This window comes from Calonectris borealis, chromosome 4 (assembly GCF_964195595.1).
Source record: "Calonectris borealis chromosome 4, bCalBor7.hap1.2, whole genome shotgun sequence".
Classification (NCBI taxonomy): Eukaryota; Metazoa; Chordata; class Aves; order Procellariiformes; family Procellariidae; genus Calonectris; species Calonectris borealis.
The window spans coordinates 69,619,875-69,644,608 of NC_134315.1; the positions used below are offsets into that span (position 1 = coordinate 69,619,875).

A 24,734-nucleotide genomic window follows, 5' to 3' on the forward strand; every position below is an offset into this window, starting at 1 on the left:
GTGTGGGGAAAGGAGCATGGAGGCTCTTCATCACAACCACGGCAAGGAGCAGCGAGAGCCCGCTGACGGTGCAACCTCAGCAAAATCTCTTCTACAGATGTTGTACATTGACATCTCACAGAAATTTAACTAAGTGGCTAGGATACTTCAGTGTTACTGCATCCATTCTAACCTTGCCTGGTTAAGAAATCTTTCTCTCTAGACTACTCATTTATCTCATACACTGAGTTTAGTAGGGTTACTAACCTGTACTAATCATAAATGTCTAAGCTCAACATATCTTCGTTTCTAGCTGTTCCTCCTCCAAGACCACGTCTTTATCTGGTTTGTTAAGAGTCTACTAAGAAGTGGACAAGACAAGGTTTTAATCAAATGTAAGCAGTAACAACAGGTTTTATTCAAAACTTCCAGTAAAGAGGACCCACTAAGTTTTGGAATAAAGGTACTTAAAGTACTACAGCTTATGTAAATATAAAAGATCAAAGAGAAGAAAATAAACCAAGCAGTAAAAAAAAAATAAAAATTAAAAATATATATTTTTTAAAAGTTTGAAATAGACCCCCACAGGGATTTTGAAGCCCTCCAAACAATTAACTGTTACTAGGTTTGGCAAAACAAGATTCTCTTACAAAATTAAAAGCCTACTTCTGTTACATAAACTGTATAAAACTGCTCAATAGTTAAAGAGCACTCTGTACATTTTTGTCTTGAAATACATAGAGCTGCAGCCTTCAAACTGCAGGAAATAATCATTTTGTCCTCTTCACAGGTAAAAGAATTAACCAGCTGCACAATTGTCTTGGGGGAAAACGAAGAGGCAAAAATAGTCAGAATTAACAAGATGAAGCCACTATAAAAATGAAATGCACAGCAAAACTCAGACCTCAATTTAAACTAACAAGCTATGTTTACAATATATTCTACATTTCAGCTGTCATCTTCCCTTCCCACTCCCACCTCCCCCCCATTCAAATATTCCTAATTCCTTTATGGTCTAAATCTAATTAATTTCTAAACTTTCAAATACACCGTACATACATTTAGCAAAAAACATACCTAACATTCTTACAGCAGTATGGTCAGGACACAATTTCAAAGATTATTACACAGTTATTGAGATTAAACCTTATGACTTTTTTTTTTTCTTTTAAAGAGAACAGCAACCATCACCTTAGACAAATGGTTTTAAAATGTATTGTAGAGAGCCTGCAAAAAGCAGACTTCAACATCGGCTCTTAGCCCCAGAGGACACAGGGGAAAACAGCGAGCACTGAACGTAAGGAAGAAAGAGAATCTCAGAGTGCCAGCTACAGGCGGATCCTTCGGGAACTCGGTCCGACAGATTGTGGTTTTGGCTCGGTCGTCCCTGTTGCACTAAGCCCTGCAAATCAACTTTGCAATAGTACGTTACAATGTAAACTAAAATTCTTGATACCAACAGAATGTCAAAGGGGTTTATTTTTTTTATTTTCTGAATCCAACAGTTGGTCACAGAAGTCAAGTATTTTCATGGCTCTTATTCAGCTGCTGCCAGTTCAGGGGACAAAGGAAAATAAAAATGTGTGTGTCTGACTCATACGTCCTTCAAGTACATGCAAGGCTCAATTGTTTCCAAAATGCAGGAGCTTGGGACCTTTTAAGACACTGAAGAAATAGGATTATGAGGAGAGCCCATCTGAGTAAGTACTTTATCCAGCCACTGAAGGGGACCATGAAGATGTATCTCTATCCAGCATGGAGTGCTCGTTACATCTTGGCGATGATATTCAGCTCCCCAACCCTGGAAACAGAATTGTAAGTGGGGAAAGAAAAAAAAATCACCTTATTTTATAGTATCAAATACGTAAGAAGCATACTTCAATCATCATCGTTCTTACCAAAATACTCTAGCTTTCAACAGTCATTATCACCAGGTTAGCATAACACCCTTGATGCACCAACTATTATCACATTTCAACAAAAAAATCTGAAGTTAAAAAAAAAAAAAGAATTAAATTTAGAGGAAGCGTCATTTTGAGATCTCTTGATCTCTTGGAATAGAATTCTTTAAATTCTTAAAGACACAACCTGTGGCAGTGCAAAACTTCCCCATACCTCACTGCCAGCTGCATGAAGTCCCAATAAAGCCTCTGAAGAGGGGGATAATCAAGTCTTCTCTGCCAAGACCAAAAATAGAACAAATTGCAGGGAAATGCTGCCAAACAGATCAACAAATTAAAAAATGAGGTCATAGACTGACATTACGGAAGTGGGGGTGAGGCATCTGTCTGACAAGAACCAAAGCATCATTCACAGGATGGACACGATAAACTGAGCAATAAGTCAGAAACTTTCCTCTTTGGAGAAAGAGGGCATGGTCGTTCCCCAGCAGGCTATTTCTCAAGTTAAGACAAGATAGGTTTTATTTCAGCTCATACCTGATTCAGTTACAGTAATTACCAAAGATATAAGCAGACATTTAAACAGCATTCAAAATCATTTTGTAAGTGAACCATTCTTGGGGCAGGTCTGGAGACAAGACTAAGATAGCCGCAGGTACGGTTTGCTCTGCTCTGTATTAACCCCCAATGAAGGGATTACCCAGCTCCCAACACCGGTGGCAGCAGCTCTAAACACTGTGCAGTGCAACATCCAATACGCAGGAAGTCCTGTGCAACCGTTCAGGCAACACTGTCGTACAACTCTATAGGATGCAGAGCTATAAACAACCTATTTCATTTTAGGAACCCCTGTCCTAACACATCTGAAAGTTTCTGTCCTCCTATCAAGAAGAGCATATTACCGTCTTTATTTGACTACTTTCATGTATGTGACCAGCCCTTTTATATCAGAACCTATATCACAGCCACATCACAAGTCTTGACCTTGCATGCCCCCCCAAGAATAGAAAGGTATGTATATTATTCTAAATAATTACTGCAGCTCCTAGTTTGGGAGCTGCTGGTCAAGACAGATTTAGAGGATTATGCTGTCTAGACTCCCACAACCGCTATAATGACTTGCACTGCAGTCCCAGCTCAACTCTCCAAAAATACCACCCAGGAACAGGAGCATGAAGTTCACCTGGGCCTCTTACAAAGCAGGAGATGGCATGGACTGTAACAATGGGCAAAAAAAGGGGCAAAAGCTGATGCTACATAATGAATTGGTGGCTTTTCCACTTTTGGGCCAAGTAATTAATGACTCAGTTCTTTTCAAAACTTACTTGCACTGTATCTTGCCATACCCCACAAAATTAAAGAGACAAGCCCCATAATTCCAGAGTAATTATGCAAATAACTCTATATACACACAGACTATATATACACATATTAAATGCAAGAATTCAACTGAAACACTAAAAATTTACAAGAGGCAATTCAATGAAATTAGAATAGTTAACAGACATGATAGAAATGCTTCACAAGTGACTATAGACTTATGTGAAGAAACACCTTCTGCAAGTCACCTCAAGCTTTCAAAATATGTGCATCAGACAGATTTTTGTCCACAAAGACAACTTTGTTTCATTAAGGTCTGTCTTACACTTAACGAACATTATTCCATACTTAAAATTCAACAGCTATTAACAGGTCGCTGGAGGGAGGCACTGGACCATTCAAAATCACCACATTAAGAAAAAATAATTTATTTTGCTTACAAAATAATCTCAAGCAAATTTTCACATACCTTTACAAAACTCATACGGAGAGTGCACATCTTAGTAAGCTCATACACTGTCTCAAAGCCATGGTTCACTGACTGAGCCAAAAGCTGAGCAAACTCTTGATTATTGAAAATCTTCAAACTGCAGCCACTGGGGATTTTGCAGACTGTGGTGGGATGAAAACCGTGATGGTAGTTGCAGTTCCGACTTTGCACAAAAATACTGCTGTCGCTAAGACATTCAGCATACACTTCCCCACCAACATAATAGAGATGAACACCTGGGAGGAGAAGGTTGACATAAGGAGATTAGACAAATTCACACCGTGTATCTATTTTTCATGCTCTATCTCCACAGAGATATGTTTCTGCTTAAAGAGATAAAGATTACTGCATATCAGACCATCATTTGTCTGTCTTCAAACTTGATTTTTACTTTTCTGTTTCATCAGTAGGCGATTTGAAAGGAGGGTTTGTATGTATATATATATATATAAGGGAAATCGGTAATTCCTGCATGTTAACATGTTGTATATTCAACAACAATAAACTAGCAAGCACTGCAGTAGTTTTGATGTAGTACATCAGATGACTTGACCACTTGAACTTTTTCTCATTATATTTATGTAAAACACTAATTGGGAATGCAAGAGGAGAGAGCAGAAACCTACTGCATAATTTGTAGATACTAAAGCAGCCCCAAGCTGGATTCTCTGGAAAAGTCGTGAATGCTATTTTGGGTAGCATGAGTTTCTTCAGCTCGCTTTAATTCCAGAAAGCTGGAAAAAGAAAATGGCCTCTATATATGCCTCAAATGTATCTGTCAAATGAGGGTACACACCAATTTTTTAGTCCTTTCCCCCTTCTATTGCCTGCTCCCTCACCTGCCACTGATGGCAGCAAGCCCCAGAAGAGCGACATACAGGGAACCTTTGGGGAGATTTGCTGTCAGTGGGACTCAATTCCAATGGCTTTAAGAGAGCAAGAAAATTTGCCTTTTGAGTTTGAAAATGGATTATTTGCTGTATAAACCTTTCACCTCCCACAGTGTCACGAGTCAGAGAAGTGAACATACAGAATATAAAAACTAAACTTAAGTCCAGTCAGAAAGCCTTGACTGTGCTCTGTCATGTAAGATTTTGCCACTGACTATGCGTGTACCTGTGTGGGTACATATATACTCCCACCTGATCTGCAAAAACATTTATGGCTATGTCTTCATGTTTGGGATTTACTCCTCTTTCCTCGAAGAGTAACAGTTCTACATCATCATTAGTTGTACACATCTACTTATTCAACAGCATCCTTGTCCCTTCCACACTCTGCTTCAGTACATACGCAGTTAAGTGTTTCAGCAGAATTCTGCTTGCAGCTGGGTTACTTTTAACAGGAAAATGAATGAGGTGTTAAATAAATATCCTGCTACTTGGTAAGATGGATGGGGAGGAAAAGAAGGAAGAAGTATTAGGACTTGAGTGGCACAGCACAGGTGTGGTGTACTGCTGAGAGCTGCCCAAGTCCTCATGTACAGAAAAGCTCTCCAGACCAAGGGCTCAAACTTGAAGACCTGACGGTTCTCTTCAATTTCAATTCTTTTCTCCTCCTCTGAGGAGGAAGATACTTCATTAATTGGCACTTACAACATACACCCCACTGCTTGGGCATGCTAAACCCTCAACTGTCTCAGAAAATTTAGAGTTTACTAATAATGTAAGCACCTAAAAAGTTTGTCTGGCAGGAATGCCCCACTGCAGGGGACAATATCAGTTTTGCCTGTCATTTGCATTATAGGCGAGTTCTCAGAAGAGAGGACTGTATTAAGTCAGACATAAACCAGAAGCTTTTCTCTTTTGCAGGACACTGTCACAGCCATGGAAGAGAAGCACAAAATTCCCACTGAAAGAATCACCAGCCTGTGAAAAATGCATTTGGAAAAACTGTTTTAGCAGGTTGTCTCTCTAAATACATGTTAGGATAGCTAATTTATGTTGGAACTAAGGCTAGCTAAAAATTTGGTGCCAAGAACTATAATTTGGATTTCCATATACACCAATAATCAAGATAAATCAAGACTTTTCATTAGACAAACTGTCTTAAGCTCTCATTGTAATTAAGATTATGATAACCTTCAGGCAATTAAAAATTGCTGAAGGGTAAAAGCTTCCTGCAATTACACACCAAGTAAGAACAATACTTTGCTTACAAGACCTGGCCAGAAAATTATGTATTTACCAACACAAGCACTTATCCCACGTACTTGGGAAGACCAGCCTGCTCTTGAGGCAAGTGGCCCAGGTTGTCATGTCGAGGGGAAACGACCCCCACGCCCAGCCCCAAAAAACGGATGCAGAGATCCAAAACTCACCTTTGCCAATATGCCGCCTAGTGTTCTCAATGGTGGAGTTGCGGTTAACGTTCGAGAGCAGCCCCAGGCAAAACCTGTTCTTGTTGTTTGAAGGATCAGTGAAGCCATCCACCAGGACGCTGGTGGAAGAAGCGTGGAACGCCTCCCCGACGCGATTATTCAGCTCATAATACACGATGGAGCACCAATGCTTCGGCTCTTCGTAAGCAACTGCCTGAACATCTATAAAGCAACAATGGAAACGTTACAATCTAACGGCGCTGGGATACAGGCTTGAGATGTAAAGATTCATAAACCTGCAGATTTTGGCTGAAGATCACTGAGAGATGAGCTGGATAAGCAATTGCAGCTAAATGAAGGCTCTTCTATCTTCAGTTATTTTTGAACTTTTCGTAGCTACAGACATACAACACAGTAATTTCACCTCAACTTTACTTGCACAAGACTCACAAGAGACAAAGGTTGGCACTAGGTATCAACAGAAAAGTGCAGGAAGCTCCTGTCCTAGGCACATACCAAGCAGTGCCCCAATATTCCTGCCGCATTTTCTACAACACGCTATGGTGTGGGCCCAGACAGCAGAGAAACGCTGCAATTATACAGCTCAGATTTCTTTCCAATTTAGTAAAGGAACTTCTACTTCAGTTCATTTTACACAGCTACCAAATTACAAGTCACCTCTGTGCTTACTGCAAAATTGTATAGTGAGAGGGAGAAACAGCATCACGCAATTGCACAAGAGACCATTTGTAACTTTGGGTACCACGAAGTATAGCAAGGTAGCTTAAACATACAGTCGGCAGATCAATCTTTTAGCATTCAGGGCGTGCACAAATCTTTCTCCTGGGCTTCTTGGGGGATGGGCAGGAGACTTCAAAAACTAAGAGAGACTGACATTTGTCTGCAGAACATGCATGAAGCACATCTTCAATATGAATAGATACTGCTTGGGACTGGAAGCTGAACAAGGGCATAATGCGCAGGATCCTAACAATTACACTGGGCTGAAGAACAGATGAAATGGAGGAAGAAATTATTTAATGAGAACCTTTTATTCATCAGGTGCTACCAAATGCAAAATCTGCAACTGTTCATCACGAAATATATTACTTGTTGAGTAATAGCAAGGATTTCTCAGAACGTGGTTTTCCAGACTCTGGTAACAAGAAGCTCCTCAGCAGCTCCTAACTGAAGCTGGGAATTGTGCAGAATGCCGACAGGAAATTCCTGGTTCACGACTTCTACCCATCAAGCTCTAGAAACACATGGAAGTCTTGAGGTAACACTTGTGACTGTGCACAGGGAACAATTTCTCCAGATGATACCGAAGGTCTTTACCAAAAAGAGCTTCTGAGTGGGTGTCCAACAGCAGCATAGGCTTCCTCAGATATCTCCACCCAGCGAGCATTCTTTCAAGTGCCAAATACAGCTACAAATTATTAAACTGCCTCCAAATAAAAGGAGGCTAGTGAAGGGATGTGGTTGCTTTATGTGGTTTCTTTTAAATGAAGGAGACTATTTCACTGCTAAGCCTAGCACAGTTCGACTTGCTGCTAAGATACCAACTTTGCAGATTAAAGCTCCAACTACAGGTCAAAGTGCTAAAATGAAAATCAGACTGGTATTACGGGAAAACTTGTTTCTCTGGCCAGAGGTTTTCTTCTCACAGCCCCAAGTCTTTACTGAAATCAGCCAACTAAGACCAGCATGCGTATTTTCCTGTGTTCACAGATCATACCGCTACGAGTTTTCTGACACGTGCAAAACAAAAACCAAAAAGTCTCCCAAACAAGCAGTACACAGCAGATACAAAAGGTGGCAAATAATCAAAAGCAGGATAACACATCCTATATCACTGTGCAAAGCTTCTGAGCATGGTGTCTACTGCTGACCAATAACTTGCTTAAAACACTCATACAAAGGAGCTGATCTTTCCTGATACCCTAGCGTTTTCTATCCTTTCACGTCACTGTTAAAAAAAAAAAAAAAAAAAAAATCAGTCACTAATTATTAGTAAGAGGTTACTACACTTTTAATTCCCATGAAGATGCCAGCAATTATCAAAGCTGCAGCTTTGCCCCAGTTCTCAAAGTCAGGAATAAATCTTGCCAGCTGGCCATTCTTACAGAATGAATCATATCTCTCTCACACAGATTTCATACTAACTTCCTTACATTTGCTTTAAGTCATGCAGAGCAGGTGCGTTTAGTCTCTCTATTCCCAGCATGGGCCAACAATGGAAATTACCCAACTTCATTGACAGGATGCAGCTTGTTAAATCAAATCTCCTAAGACTAACAAATCACCATGAAGAACATACTCCTAAAAAGTTTGCAACGAAAGTGCTGCAGTAAGTTCACAGCAAAAACTCTTCTTTTACAACCTGCAGCAGTTTTTTTTTTTAAAGTAGTGCAATTACAGCATACATATACCAATAATAAACATGTGAAGGCACACAGGAGTAAGGTATCTTTTTTTTTTTTTCCCTTAAATGAAGGGACAGAGATGAAAATCCATTGTACTAAACTACTAGGAGGGAAAAATACTAATAGACACAATTTTTATTTTGAAACAGTTGAAAGTTAAAAAGCAAGAAGAAAAATGTAAACCCTTTTGTCTTTATCAACTGTCATGTAATAGAGGAATTCTACAGTACTCGTGTATTTTGTGAGAGGGACAAACATGCAAAGGTCTGCAGTTAGGCACAAACATACTTTGGGCCAGCAAGGACTATACATACACGCAGAGTGTACTGGATCAGCGAAAAGTGGAAATGCTGCAGATGGGGTTTATCATGTGCAAAACTCATTCCACACAGAGAGTAAATAGGTTAGCACAAAAGCTATCCAAATTGTTCTAAGAGGGCAAATATACTTCCCGAAACCAGACATTAAGCTGAGCAACAAAACAAGTATCCCCCCCAACAAAACCCCAACAATCAAACAACAGTTAAATTGTTCATATGCTTGTGATCTTGATAATCATTCCGGCACAGCATCCAGCTTGCTGCTCTTTCTTGGTATGGGTCACAACTGTGTAAGCTTATGTGTTCTCTAAAGGGGCTATTTCTCACAATATGATGAATGCACTAAATCCTTTAACTCAGCAGTCACGGCTGACTGCAAAGGCTTTAAAAAGCAATGTGTAAAAAGATGTCTGTGTCAGTACATAAAGCAATAGGGTTTTTTTTAATACAGATTTGAAAATCTGTAGCAATGCCACTCCTCAGGCAGACAGCTCTGAATTCTGAACCAAGTGCTATCACTGCATGGCTCAAAGATGGAACAAAAATGGGGAGACAGGGTGGAACAACACAAAATACGAAAAAAACATCAAACGCCCTTATGACCAGGAGAAGGGTAAATTATTAAAAGCAGAGCATACTCTTTAAGGACTGAAGTTTAGAATTCAGGACAAAAACACAGACAACTTTACGAGATGTACTGTCTCAGAGGAAAAAATACAGATACTGCAGTTGCCCATGTAAAATGTCTCTGGGCGTTTACATAACTGACAGTATTAGCTTCCATCCTCTGATCAAGTCTTTGCTTGGAGAGCTATACTTGATCATATCTACTGTCATCCACAATTCAGTAGGCTTTATATAGCATTAACTGCATTGTTCCAATAAATCAATGTAATTATAAGAGAGAAAGAGATTCCCTTCCTTGCACGCGTGTAATTTCAGCATTGCATGCAGAAATGTGCAGCATCATAGGAATTCTTTCTGTCCGGTGATTAGTGGAAGTTCCAGATACAAAGCATAAAATTACTTTGGTCATTGAGTTGGTTGGGAGTAATAAAGTAATAAACCCCATACATTTTACATTTTTAAAGAGTCATGTGATAGCTTCTTGTCCTAAATAAGAGTTTATAAATGTAAATACATATCTCCAGATTTACTATTTCATCCCTTACAACAACAGAAAAAAATTACATGGCTGGTTTTTTTTTCCTTTTCTACAGCTAAAAATTTCCATAAACAACATACATCCAGAATTAAAACTCAATTATTTAAAGTAAGTTCTGAAAGTTCTTTACTCTTAATAAGCGAAGCAGAAGTCGAGAAGGAAGGGTTTTTACCTCCTCTGTGTATGTCAGGGGGAATTGCGGGTGCCATCATGTTGGTATCCATTGGCTGGGAGGTATCGTGCGTCATCTGATCTTCTGGAGGCAGGTAAGCAGGAGGGGGAGTATCAGCTAAATATAGAAAAGGCAGAGATACACGAGTCCTTTCTTCTCTTTAAAGTATATATACATACTCACATAAACAGTTTCAGCCTGGAAATGCTTCCAGCCTGATTCAGCTATAAACTTCCACCCACCAGAAATCTGAGAAAGCAATCACGGACCTTGAATCAGGAAAGCAAAGGATTACTGTGCATATTAAGCACAACTGCAGTAAAACCAAGTCGCTTCCCCCAATCAAGCCACAAAAGAAAGCTCAGCTATGTTTCCAGCCCATGTTTTTTGCAAGTTGAAAGTGCTGTAGAGACATTAAGGCACAAAGAGGTCTCAGGACCAAGCCAGAAGTAGATATTGGATACGGTAAGTGTGAATAGAAGTTGGAGCAGAAAACTTTCAGTTCGAACTTTTTTGTTTCCAACATGATTCTATGAGCAAAGTATGCAAACATCCCAGATATATCCAGGATCTTACTATTGTCATTGCGAACTATTAGCTCTATTTCCCTAGATTGGGAACAGTAGAAAGTGTTCAGGAGCCCAAATTCTACAGAAGTAGCCATCTGGGTCTGGAAATTATCTGTCAGTGTCTCTTACTGGCTGTACTGCCCCGTTCAGGATTGAATCACTAGCATCAAGCTAGCCCGTGCACAATGACTGTACTCACTAACACACTGCTTTCAGCCCTGTTTGAAGCGTCCCAGCCAGGTACTCGCGTTGCCCTTCAGCTGCCTATTTCACTTCTGGGAAAGCTTCCCAAATGGCTTCTTAGAAGCTGCAGGAACTTAGAAGTGCAGAAATCTCACCATTTCCCAATACACCAGAGGATGCTCTCCTCCAAAGCAATTGCACAGAGGTACATGCAGAACAGAGAAACCCGCGCCTGATCCCTACAAGCTTTCGCTGCAAAAGCTGAGATTAGATTACCACTGTACTAGCTCTGGTGAACATGGTTGCTGCTCATCCCGCATTTACTTCCATTACTGAGAGCATGGATTGCAAACTACCACAGCAAATAATCACAGGGGCCTCCAAAACCAAACTAGCATCAACAAGAGGCAGGAGAATCATACTACTGCTTTGTAAGTTTTGTTGTTTTTTTTGTTTTGGTTTTGTTTGGGTTTTGTTCTTTTGTTTTGTTTCTTAAGAAAACACATGTTAATTAAATCTATCAACTGCTTATTGTTTAGGAGATACTCTGTTGAGAGCTTTACATCTAATGCTGGCAGGTACCTTGCTAATTCCCTTACTTGGATACCCTCAGTTGGACAAGAGCAGCAGAAAGACAGAGATGACAACAGGACTGCATTAAAAGCTTAACAGTCTGCACTGGAGTTTAAATCTTGTGTTTTACTAAGCCTTAAATGTTCGTGTGTATGCAAACATGATGTTAGTGATGCATAGATAGATGCCAAGATTGTAAGGCCACAGGCAACAAATTAGCCAGTATCTAGAAAGTTTTCAAGATCTCTGGATAACTGCTTTGCTCCTTTTTTTGTATTTTCCAAAAATCAGCCTCTTTCCCCATTAGTGCAAGACAGACAACTGTCCAGAGCTAAGCATCAAGGACATCAGTATCTTGACCTCTCTTCTAATTCAATTTCTTCACTGCAGCTGCTGAGTTGTCTTAATGGGCATGTGGACAGAACAGACCCTCAAAGATCAAGTGAACTTCCATAAGGCAGTGTTCAGGAAGACCTTGTTAGAGAAGCCTTTATCTCTGCTGGAAAAGCCCCAACCACACCAATCACATTTTAAAAAAAAAAAAAAAAAAAAAAAAAGGAAGGAAAGACAGCTGGTTTTGCGGCAACTTTTCACATTTTTTAGAAAAGCCAATACAAACTCTCTTTCCTTCCCTCCTGCCTCTGCAAATTCAGTAGTCTTCACTCACAAGAGAAAAATTTTAAAGAGAAACAACTATCAGCAGCAGAAATCTATGGATGTTAATTTCACATAATAGGAAACAGATTTTTACAAGTCTGCCGCTTCGTTTACACATGCCCTTCCCTCAGCTCAGGAAGAAAACATGCAAACAGAACATTAGTAAGCATTTGTATGGAATCCCTCTCCTAGCATTTAGATCAAGAAATCTGTCACAGACTGCTTCTGCAGTATTTTTATCCATCCACATGAAAAGACCAAAAAACAGACAGCTTCACAGAATTTTCTACGGACATCAGTCAACAAAGAAAGGTTGTTACTTCTTTGACTTTAGGAAGTAAAACAGCTTGAAGATTTCTTTTCAGGGCCTGTTTTTCTGTTGAAGTATATTTGTTTCTTGAAATTACATCATTATGTGAAGAAATTTTATCAAGTAGCAATAGCATGATCCCCTTAAGAAATACCCTTCTTCTGCAGAACTAAAGCCTTGTGCTGAATTTATGATGATCTCTTTCCTAAGCAAGGATGATCTGTAGCATTACGCTTTGTGTGCATTAGACACTATGCTTTGTGGGCTAAACTATTGAACTGGTCCCTAAAACATTTTGAATCCCTCCCCCCACCCCAGAAGACTTTTACTATAATGTTTTAACTGTGTTTGAAAAAGGCATAATATTAAAACCCTCAATATTATTACTAGACAAAGCGATTACATAGTCTTTACTGCCTTACATCTCTTGGCTCACTACTGAAGACAAGCATCAGCTGATAATTTGGTATTACTAAGCAAAAAAACCACGATACCAGTGATATCCAACCACCTTCTCCCTCTGAAGAGGAACCGAAGTTGACTGTACCTGGCATCTGGAAAGGACTTCCCGGGTCTGAGCTGGCTGGAGAATGCGGGTAGGTGCTACTGCTGCTTCCAGGCGAGTTTGGATAGCTGCTGTTGGGCGAGTGGGGGAACGGGTGACTATTGGGTTGCTGAAAAGAGTCCGGGAAAGTAGCGTTGTGCGGCATGTGGGGCTCGTTTTGTCCCAGGTTGCGGAATTGGGCCAAGAGGCTGTGCTGAGGGTTGTACTCGCTGTGCCTTGGAACCAGCACCGGAGGAAGGACTGGAAAGGGAGAAAGAGGGAAAAGCCACAGCGTTAGAGACTCAGTTCTGAGGGACTAGTCTATACGGGGAAAAAAACCCACATTCTTCCTCCCCTAGTGCATATTCACATCTGTCTCAAAAACAAGGCAGTCAAATCTAGGAGCGCATGTCTAAGCAAGAACTCTTTTCCTTATATCCGGTTACTGCATAGATTGAATTCATAGCGATCGTGCTAACTACCTGGTTTGCCAGATGGGAGCTTGTTTTCACAGAGGGCCAGTGAAGAAGAGCCAAGAACAAACCGCAATTCTGCGTTCTAGTTTTCTTCGCACAAAGAAATGCTGGGAAGTAAGCGCGTTACAATGCTGACATGCAGTTCGTTTCGCTGCACTTGTGATCCTGCTAATCACGTAATGGCCTGTAACCCAAAACCTTGCTAATAAGGACAGATATTTTTTTTCTGAAGACAATACTAATACTAATAGGCCTTGAACTCAGTCTGGTCCCAACAGCTGTAATTTTATTTTTAACCTGGACTATGTTCTTACAAGTTAGTATTAAAACAGTTATTAACTCTTCAAGTCAGTTTACAAAATGTGCAATTTAAACAAAATTATGTAGTTCAAAAAAACCAACCGAGCAGCAATTGAGCTCCATCAATATGCTACTACGGGATCAGAGAAACACACATCAGAAACTACTAGTCTCACCACACTCCCAAGGCCTCCTCACCAGTGGGGAAACAAAGGTCTCTTTTTAACTGGGAATATGAACATGATACCAGATACACTAAGATAAAAGAATTAGCTCTTTCTCCAGTGCCTCAGCTTCCATCTTTGAATGCCTCACAGCAAAGTCCAAGCTACTCAAACGATTAAAAGCTAGTCTTGTTATAGATCGAGACGTTTGGATGATGGGCGAAGAGGAGAGGCAAGGGCAGGGAGAGGGAGATCCGTGCACAAAGTAGTGGAAGTGAAATAAAAGTTATTCCTCTCCACATTTGCCCCTCTTCAACACCTCCATTTCCCAGCTCCGTGGCCGAGCAGGACTGGAAGAAATCCCCCTGGATTGCCCGCGTTCAAGGGAGGGTGCCAAAAACCCCACAAAAAACAGCGAAAGCAAGCCAGGCTACCACCCCCTCTCCCCGAGACTCCTGCCCTGTCCCCAACACCTGGTGGGCACACAGAAGAGGAGCAGGAGCATGTATACACGACAAGCCTATACAGACATAACTATCACTCCGATTAAGAAAGGTGTTTCCGAGACGGCTGCTTCACCAAAAGGCTGAATTACAAACTAACTGCAAAAAAAAAAAAAAAAAAAAAAAAAAAAAAATCTTCTTGCCAAGACAAACAGGTTCTTCCAAGACACTGGGGCATCTTTACTCTTCCAGCACTTTGCTTATACAGAAGCATTCAGATACTTATGTGAGTCCTGGAGTCCGACAGTACCAGGACACCGCTCGACGCATAGACCAGGCCTGAGGTCTAGGTCCATGTTTAAAACAGATACAAAAGGATGCCACACGCAAAACTCATTCTCTATTCCTAAAGCAAGTCACAGATTAACTTAAAAAAAAAAAAAAACAACAAAAAACAAAAAAACCCCAAAACACCAAAAAAAACCACAAAACAAACAAACAAAAAGGTTTCCCTTGCTCTTTTTTTTGGCATATGTATGCCTAAGGGAGAAATTAAGCCACCAGATTTTTGCCCGCTAGTGGCATTAATGAATGAAAAGTTTGATCCCAGAAATTTTCATTGACCATACACTGAAAAAAACCCACCCTCACTACTGAAATTAAGGCTGTCAGAGTCAGAAGCAGGTTTTCAAGATTTAATCTGATGTCTCACTTTCTTAGAGCAGCTTCACTGAGATTCCAACAGATCTCAAATATTTGAGGCAGATGTCACTCCTAAGTAGATTTGTTTAGATGTGAAAATTTCAACCAGTTCCATTTTACAAGGAATATACAGAGTTCCTAATTATGGCACTTTCTGAAACAAAACACATCCATCTGCCATTCTGTGGAAGTTCTCAATTGCAGAACACCCCAAGAGAAGCTGCATCTCCCTCAGCTGTGCAGACCGTCCCTTGCCCCTAATGCAACCATTCTCACACATCACTGGAAAAAGCCATTAAAAAAAAAAAGTTACTCAGCACTCAGGTGGACATCACAAATCTCACAGCGAATGTCAAACCCAATCTCTCTGAATATTAGGATCCCTCAGAATTAAGCTTGTTCTGTTACATCTAGCAGTCCTTTTGCAGTGAGGTCAAGCACTATTTAATTGTCATAGACAACATTTGCTGGGCTAATAAATTACCAGTGAAAAAAGTAACAATGAGATCATGTGTTAAAAAGTATTTTCCTTTTCCTGTCTTTATGATTCTTCCTTACTTTTCCGAGCATTAAAAACACAGCTTTCCTATCTCTTCCTTTCCTATAGATGAAGGTCAAACCACTAATTTTTCTGAAGCTAATTCGTGCAGAAAGTACATCACCTACCTTTCCCATCCCCTACCTCACACTAAACAATGACACACATGACATCACAGGAAGCCACACAATTTATAGCATTTTAAAATAGCAGAACAGGATATTTTCTGTATGTTTTCTGTAATTAAAATAAAGCAGTGCCAGATTTTCCCAAGGTATATATGCATGTTTTCTCCTGTTGGGCAGAACCACTGGTGAAGTTTAGAAGGACTCGAAATAAGAAAGTCTCCTCTTCCCAGCTCTCCCTCACGCAAACCTACACTTTTTGTCCAACTATTTCAACCTCAAATTATTAAATGCCAACTTCTTCAAACACACATGGAAAAGGGGGAAGGGGGAAAAGAATGCAACTGGTATTGATACAGCACAAATCGTCTCAAAAATATCATTGCAGAATTTACTTTGAGTGCTGCCCCTAATTCACATCCTCCCTGCATACATACAACCTTAAATGAGGAAGAAAAGCCCTGAAAGGCCACGTCAAGTGGGACAGAGACTACAGCGCTCCAATTAGTCCAACTCCAAAACAGTCACTCACTGCCATAACCTGATCTCTCTGCAGCTCACGGGTTTTTTTGCAGGCTAGCTGCTCCTACCGGAGTCACAGAGGAGTTAATCTGAATGCTGTTCACTCAGGAGTGAAGACATGGGCAGGGACCGGGCCCTCTGCAAGTATGGAAGGATGCCAGGAGTTCAAAACGTAAAGGGGGATGCATACCCTTCTTGCTCCCCTCGCCCCTGTGTAAGGCGCTGAGCTTCTGGTCAGGTTGCAGACCTCAACCATATGGAATAACAAATTACTGAGGCTCAGTACAGCAGGGGAGGAGGCTGATCTCTGTTGCAGCTGCCAGCTCCAGGAAGAGGTATAATTGAAGGGGAGAAAGCATGAGAGAGTTATTCTGTGCTAAGTCAGCACACCTGTTGCTATAAAATAATGAAGCCGTGCACATCTTTGCTGCACGGATCTCCGCAGGACGCTGCTCTAACAGTTTGCAGACAGAATTTCTCCCTTCTCCTTTACCTTCTTCAGCAGAAGGGAACATAGATACAAAAAAATAAGATAAGATTTTTTTAAAATTATCTTTGTTTCTATTCAGTAGGGATGCATATATTTAAAGGAAACATACTATTAAATACACTGTTGTCTTAAAAAGCTACTGCAACAGATTTGCAAATTCAACCTCATTAAAATGGTTAAAACCAGTTAATGGAGTAGAACCACAAGTCATCCGACAGCTTGATTTCTGTACTTTCTCAAACGCCAGATTAAAAGGTTTTATGGGCTATACTGTGGCTAAATTTTGCTCCAAGGTTTTGTTTCAATGTGGACCTGGAGTTGAGAGTTAATACATGACTACTAGCAGTAACGCTACTAGTAATGGTTGAAGAGGAAGACAAACCACCCAGAAGCCAGGCTGGGTATGTTTGTGGAACTGCAGCTAAGAAGAGATGCTGTAAATGTCAAGACAGCCTGGGAATTGGGTAGCTTGTTTTTACCATGCAAATAATACCCAGAGTATGCCCGCACCAAACAAGTGGAGCTATATTAAAGAAATTACAGCCACAAGGCAATTTCACCTACAGGGCTATTTCATCTAAGAGCCAAGAATGCCAAAAATATAGAAGATAGACCAAAGACAACCTGGCTGTTCAGATAAATGTTCCAACTAACCACACCAAGAAAGAAACGCTTTTATGAAAATGTAATGGTGGCCTTTGAAGAAAGCTACTGATCTCTACTCTTTGTATCTCCAGCATGTCATCTGGTTCTTCAGAAAACTAACAGGTGTGCTGTCCTAGAATAAAGATTTTCTTGGTTTTCTTTTTTGTTCTATTTTCACATTCCAGAGATAATGATTTTAGCAAACATAGACAGTCTTCAATTTACGAATATAACTTCTTTTTTTTTAAAGTTTCTCTATTAAAAAAAAAAAAACTAATCCAAGCCAAAGGACCTGCTGTACTTTCAAAATAGTGTATTTTCTATCCAGATGGGTTTCGGTTATCTCACACAAGCCCAGATGACAGCTAGTTTCCCGCAAGGGCTCATTTTTTTTTCCCCTTTGCATGTTACATGAAGATTTAGGCAGGTATCTCTCTTTCCATGTCTGGAAATTGAAAGACGAAGTAATGAAATACTTCGGGGCCACATATAAGAAAGCAGACTTTGATCATCTTTCCTTGCCAAAGCAGACTCTACTTCTTCTCTGAGCTTTATAAAATTAAAAAAAAAAAAAAAATAAGAGATGAGGAATTGCTGCTGCACTTTCTGCTCTTAAAAATCATGATGACTTGGTAAACATATGTTCTGTAGAAGGGTTTGTACAGGCTTATACCACAACAGGGCCCTCAGCCATAATGAAGACCTGAGGGCACCATCATTAGACAGTGTGCTTTAATTTCCAAGCATCATATAGCTGTATTTTCATATGAATTTATGCAAAGCCACTTATGTTTTACTAGAAAAACAGAACTGCGGGTTGGGAAGGAGGGAAATCCTTACACACCAGTTCATGCTATCTGGAAATGGGTATGAAAACATGGGGCGGGGGGAGGAACTTGCGGCTTGTACTCCACGCTCTAGACAGAAAATCCTGCAAAGACGAAGTTGTAAGAAAAACGAAGAGTTAGGAGAAGAAAAAAAACAAACAAAAACACCACCAAAAAAAAAACCAAAACACAGCAACAGTGTTAAACTAACAAACTTCAATCCTCCTAAAGACTCCTAGCTTAATTTCCTGCCTTTGAGGCCACAGCAGCTGAAGTTGGCTGTGGCATCCTGGTGAGCAGTCCAGTCCCACGGTGGGAACAGAGCAGGTACCAACGTATGCTCAGCTGAACGTGCTTAGTTTTGCTTGCTGTCTGTAGCGTTAGAGAGTCACTGAAGCATGCTGACTGAAAGGGCTTGCCAAGATTTTGCTTGTAAACAATAAAACACCAAGTAGAAAGAAAAGTTTTAATGTCATTAGGTTTTCCCGTGTTGCCGAAAACAAGACCTGGCAAAACTGACTATTCTTTGACCAGAGGACAAGTTCTCACATACAAAGACACTTAGATGTCTACACTCAGGATAGAGGTTACTCTTGGTTAAAAAAAAAAAATTAATAGTGTTGTGGCAAAAGCAACCTCTGAGGATCTAGCTACTTTATATTGTTCCAATACCACCTGGCTTAAGCAAGGCTGTGCTACTGGCTGTGGTAGCACAACTTTGCTTTACTGTTCTCTCAAAAGCAGAAATGCCATCCTTTCAGACTTTTGCTCCAAATCTATGTTCTAGTAATTGCAAGTGAAAAGGCTCAATAATAGCTATTCAGCAGCCTGTTTTGGGTGACAGACAGACAAAGATGCCAGACTTTCTATCCCTGGAGAAAGCTGAGCGCTGTCTTGTTTTCTCAACTCTTAATTTTATTTTCCAGTTTCAGTAGACCCCACAGCTTGATTTGTCATTTTACATAGTTACAACTGAAGTCTGTATTTAAAAAAAAAAAAAAAAAAAAAAAAGGCAAAACAGTTGTTGCCTTCCTTACTTTACTTTTACATCAGACATCTGGTCTAAATGCATTTGGCAAGTAATATTAGTACATTTCCTGCATTACAATATTCAGCTAACATTAGATTTTATTTGCGGATGCTCTGATAAGCTAACATTTTGATTAAACTGACATTTGTCAAGGCCAATTTCAGAATTTAGTACTAATTGTATGCACATTAGTGAATGAGTTCTTGAAAGCGGATTTGGGGGAGAAGCAGTCCTGATGCAGGAGGAAGTTACAGTGTGATAGTGTATATTAACTTAGACATTTACACAGCCCAGAGTTCAAATTACCTGTACAAAAGCCACAGTCACCATCCTACTGAGTAGGTTAAAACTTGGAAGTCTGGTCTTTTAAGTCAGAAGAAACGTCTGAATCTGGTTGATTTTAAAGAAAGAAAAAAAAAAAAGGACACAAACATATCTTCTTGACAGCTTTTATCCCTTATTGCAGCTCATTTTTCTGACACGTGGTGAGGTTAGACAAGGGAAACCCTGCTGTTAGACCATTCCCTCCTTTCTGCCTCCCTGTTTCAATTCCTCTCCCCCAGGTTAGTTCTGGTGGGGAATTTTAGAACCAAATTCCACAAAACTGAAACGAAGAATGTTTTATACTACTTGCCAAGCAAACTGACAGTTGCTTGCTATTTTGGGGAACCATCCGATAATTGTGCCCACCTGTTGTAGCACGCTATTTTTAAAGTTACGCCCAACAGCAGCATTACACAGCGATACGGCAAAACAACTCAGCGACGACACTCTCTGCTCCCTCAGCCCCAGCCTGCAGAGGTGCAGAAATCCTGCTACAGAAATCAGGCAGGAACAAGAATTTTTCTAACTTGGTTCTACATATTAACTCCGAAGAGATGCATCGGTTTTCCCCTCCCTTACATCCTCTGGAGCAGCTTCCCTTTCGCCCTCGCTGCCCTGGCCCCTCTTCCCTTCCCTCCGACGCCTGGCGCTGCCGGCGTTATCCTCGGCCAGGCCTGGTGCTGTGGGAGTCGCGCCGGCAGCTGCTCCGCCAGGCTCCCTCCGGCCAGGGCCATCAAAGCTCTTCCATCTGGCCGGAAACCGCGCCGACGACCCCCGTTCTCCCAGGGGCTGGGGGGTGGGAGCCACCGAGCAAGCCCCGGGACCCCAAAAAGCTCAGTCAGGCAAGCTCGTGGTCCCAAAGGGACTCACCGCTTACTCCCAACTTTTCTCTTCTGGCTCCGAATTTGACCTGGGCAGACTCGCGGCACCTGCCAGTTTGACAGTCCCAGGAGCTGCGTTTGAACCTTGCCGCTTGCCGAAAGCGGCGTTAGCGATCCGACAGGCGACCCGCCGCAACAGGCTGCGTCAGGTTTGAAGAGCAGGGGGAGGATGCCGTGACGAGTTTTTAAAGATCCTCTCCTCAATTTACCCTGTATAGAAACAGTTTGAGAATATTAGTTTTATATGTAGTAATCCTAGGCCGGTTGAGTACAGGGGGACGAGACAGGGATGACTAACCAACCCACCTCATTTTTCTGTAAAGTACCTAGAGAGGGAGCTCACAAGCATATACCGATACACACAACCAAACATCTGTGTGATTTCAAATGGCATAAAAAGCTCTTTTAAACATGCCTTATTTTTCTTTCACTGAGGACCAGAGCTGCAGCGCTGTACAGGGGAGCATTCCAGGAACACTTTATTTCCAGGACCGCGTGAGTCTAAACCTGCCTTATCCAGGATTTCCACCATTTCAAGTTTCTTTCTGCACCCCTGGTGCCTGCAGTACGTGTGCAGCCTTATGGAGACTCACTCAGAGCAAACAGCAGAGGAGATCAAAGACAAATATGAGAACAATCAGGTTAAAGTCATAGGCAAGGAGTCCACGCCGGGAGCAAAAACAGCGTGACACACCTACTGCTCTCCTCAGAGCCTGGGGACCTGGCCTGTTCTTGTGGCAAAAAGCAGCTGTACATTTAGGTAAAATGTTTCTTGCCAAAACAAGCTTGCTGAAGGAGACATCCACTTTGAATTCATGGTTATAATGGAAAGCAACATCATGATCTTTAGGCAGAATTGAAAATTCAACCATTCTGACAGTGTATTTGTCCATGTCACGGAAAAGCAACCGCTGCTCATCCCCCAATTTGGGTGGAACATGGGCACCATCAGCTTCACAAAGCCCCTTGATGCAGAGCAGACTGCAGCCGGCTCTCCAAAGAAGAGAAGCTTGACAGAACAAAATCATCCAGCCTTTTTTATCTACGCTTTATTGGTAATTGCAAAAAGCAGAACCTGTGTAGTTATTTTTTGCCTCCAAGTGGCTGTGCTAATGGGCTGATCCATGCAACTAGAAGATTTCAGAGGACTGATCGGCTGCTTCTGGACTGACTGGTTTTAGTACCCCCTGGCATTGCATGCTTCAAGCATGGTGGAGCATCAGTAAGCACCTCCAGAAATGAATATCGAAAAGTTAACAACTGCATTTCCCAAGGCAGGCTTAAGCTCACTCAGATCAATGCAGAGCAGGTTTCTCCCAAGCCTGACCCCTGAGGAGGCATCAGCAGATTCTGGACACCCTCAGGAGACAGCATTCAGTTGTGGGGCGGGGGGTAGCCATTTACATACACACTCTGCACCTTCAACCACTTCCACACATGAAGCATAGAAGAAGTTAATTCCTCTTTTGCCTCCTTTGTAACATATTATAAACTCAAATCCTCTTTAACCTAGCAAGTTGATGAGCAAGGACGCTTAGTAGAGGCAGACTAACACAATTCTGCATCAGATGGAACCGAGAGCTAGTATTCACTAGTACTTTATTTGGTTTCTTCATCTTCCTTCCTTCCTTTCCTTTAGCTAAGGCAAAAGAACTGAACCTCCTCCCTTAAAGCCACATTAGAGGTGTCATTTATTATTATTTTTTTAATAGCAGTGTCAATTTAAGCACCTCTTCATCCTCCCTACTCCCTATCCCATTCTTTTTGTTTTGCTGTTAGAGCAAACAGGATCCAGGCTTAAAGAAATAAGCATCCTAAATTCTGGATGACATCTTTCACCTGATCCCATTGACATAACTGAGGACAGAGGCAAGCGACAGAGGCTGTATCTCCACAGAAACCAAAGGAACCAAAGAAGGGAAGCAAGTATTCTCAGGAGGGACTTCCAAATGTCATTTCACATCTCCAGCAAAACCTGAGAGGTCATTTGTGGCATTTTCAGAGAGAGATAAGGAGCATCATGTTCACTTTTTCCTCACAGCCTCTACGTATGCTCTACATCTAATTATTTCCCCAGTCTTGATCACACTTAAGGATAGTTCCAAACCAGGTATAAGCCTGATTTCCAGATATATCTAAACCAAAAAATAAAACTGAGGCGAAAAAGCAGATTCAGATGAGCACACCAGTTCAGCTGAGCGTGCCAGTTTTTAAAAGGCACCAAATTCAGACCCTGCCCTCCTTAATTAAAAGCTTTGCTTTGCCTTGCCAACGGAGAAATTTGACAGCCATTAACTACCCTGCATCAGAAATAATTCTGCAGGCAACAGACGAACGAAACAGCAGCAGTGAGTTACTGTAACACATCTCGAGGAGATATTTCTTCCTGGAAGTCGAGTGCAAGGTTGTATTCCCAACCTCAGCAACAAAACAGCCTCTACTTTCTCCTCTCACTTCCCACCACCTCCACTCCTTCCCACATGTCGTCCGCAGGGCTGTGTTGGTACAGATGTTCCCGCAGCCGTGCGGCGAGCCCCGGCGCTGCTCTGATCAGCCTGGAAGATAACACAGCAGGGGAGGCAAAAAGTGACTGTGATCTGGTTCAGCACGAGGCCAGGCCAACAGCTGTGCTGGCACAACACAGTGAGCAGGAGCTGTTTATGCACCCCGCCACGGTCCGGATCGGGTCTCCATCGCCCGGGGGTGCGGCTTGCTGATACCAGGCTGACCGGGTGTCACACCATCACAGGAAGGCCACCCTTCCTCGCCTCCACCCCGTGCCCCAACGCTGCCTTGTCCCCGTCTGACTCCGCAAGCGAGCGAGCTGAGGGCACCGAGCTTGCCAAGCTAAACGTGCCAAAAAGTCGTTTTTTTCTGTCTGTTTGGTTTTCTTGATCGACTCGCCGCAGGATCAGATAGGCACCCGTGCCTGCGCAGAGCCTCTAGGTCAGGTTAGGCGCGAGTATGGTACCACCACGTCACACCCACGCGCCCGCCCGACGCCACGTCCCCCTCCTTGCGCAGGAGCGGCAGCGCAGCCTGCGCTCAGGGGCACCTGGGAGGCTCCCTATTTGAGACTGCCGGTAGTCTTTGGCCTCCTCTTGACTGTTTACAACCGGTTCCTATCTAGCCTGGCTAACAGAAAAATCTCTTGTTTGGATTCAGGTGTAGCTTTGTAGCTGGCAGACACACCACAGCCTGCCAATTCTCATGTTTTCCAAGCTTATCTTCTTAAGCTAAACAGCAAGGATGGAATAAGGCATCAAGGTAGAAAATCCATGCATCCCTCTGGCACCGTGAAAAGTGAGACGCATCCATAGCACTAATTTCCCAACATAGAGCATTACCTGATTTCATGTATTTGAGGCTTTACCACTAATCCGCTCCTCAAAACTTACACATCACTGAAACCAATCACACCACAACCAGAAGAGTGAACATATAGATGCCATCCCATGCACGCATTGTACGCTTCAGCTCTCCAGTAACTGGATCTGCACAAAGCAGTTAAATACAGACCATGCTGTCAAGCAGAGCCAAAATTTCACGATGTACCTTGCACACAAAACGCGCATTATACACAATGTGAGCTGCCAATTTCGTTTTGTCAAGAGCAAGTACATTTCTAACCCTTCTGGCTGCGATGATAGCCTTGGAAACACAAACCTTGATATCTGCTCAAGTCCGTAGACTGTTGGAAACAGTGACTCATACATGAATTCCCACCACCCATTAATCTCAAAGCGTAAGCACTTATGCAGCAATAATGGTGTTTTAATGTCCTGGCAAAAATGGGAAAAAAAGGTTAGCAGAATTTGGGAGTGACTGTCAGGAAATGAAGATAAAGACGATGCTTGGAGGACAGCAAGAACAAGGAAGGGACAGGAAAAAAGAAGTCATAAGTTATGAAGCACAGCTCTCCAAGCCAAACGGGAGTTCAGCTACCACCTGTTTCCAAAAGCCGCGTTTTCCCACTCATCTCCACGCAATATCCCTCAAAACAACAGCAGATCTGTGGCTGACTAAATATAAAACCCTCCTCCTTTACATACCCAGCCAGAGACCTCAGTAAAACCACAGTGGGCTTCAACCCCACTCTCGCACTTTGGCAAGCTCTCAAAAGTTCAAGACGTAACCTCAGCATGCCTATAACATTGTACCTCCAGACCCTGATTTAACCTCCGCAGGAGTGAACGCCAGCTCCTGGTCAGCAGCTACCTCCAGAATATTTTAAGTGGTTAGAGCAGCACATTGAGCTTGTGAAAGACTGAATACTCCTGTCAGCTCTGTCAAACTGACTACAGCCCTAACGCTTACAAGAAAACTGCCCAGTTGCCT

General features: G+C 41.9%; 1 protein-coding gene across 3 annotated transcripts in view; it reads right to left on the minus strand.

Moving 5' to 3' along the window:
• Window positions 1-362: 362 nt before the first annotated feature.
• The window catches only part of SMAD1 (SMAD family member 1), a 49,364-nt gene continuing 24,992 nt past the window's right edge, over window positions 363-24,734 (minus strand). For 2 of the 3 annotated variants that reach the window (XM_075150022.1, XM_075150021.1), the window contains exons 3-7: window positions 12,933-13,190; window positions 10,094-10,210; window positions 6,011-6,232; window positions 3,670-3,926; window positions 363-1,780 (exon numbers count right to left, since the gene is read on the minus strand). In XM_075150022.1, the coding sequence (XP_075006123.1) occupies window positions 1,637-1,780; window positions 3,670-3,926; window positions 6,011-6,232; window positions 10,094-10,210; window positions 12,933-13,190 (998 nt within the window). In that variant the 3' untranslated portion in view covers window positions 363-1,636. The remainder of the gene's footprint in view (window positions 1,781-3,669; window positions 3,927-6,010; window positions 6,233-10,093; window positions 10,211-12,932; window positions 13,191-24,734) is intronic. The other variant, XM_075150023.1, reaches the window with a different exon arrangement.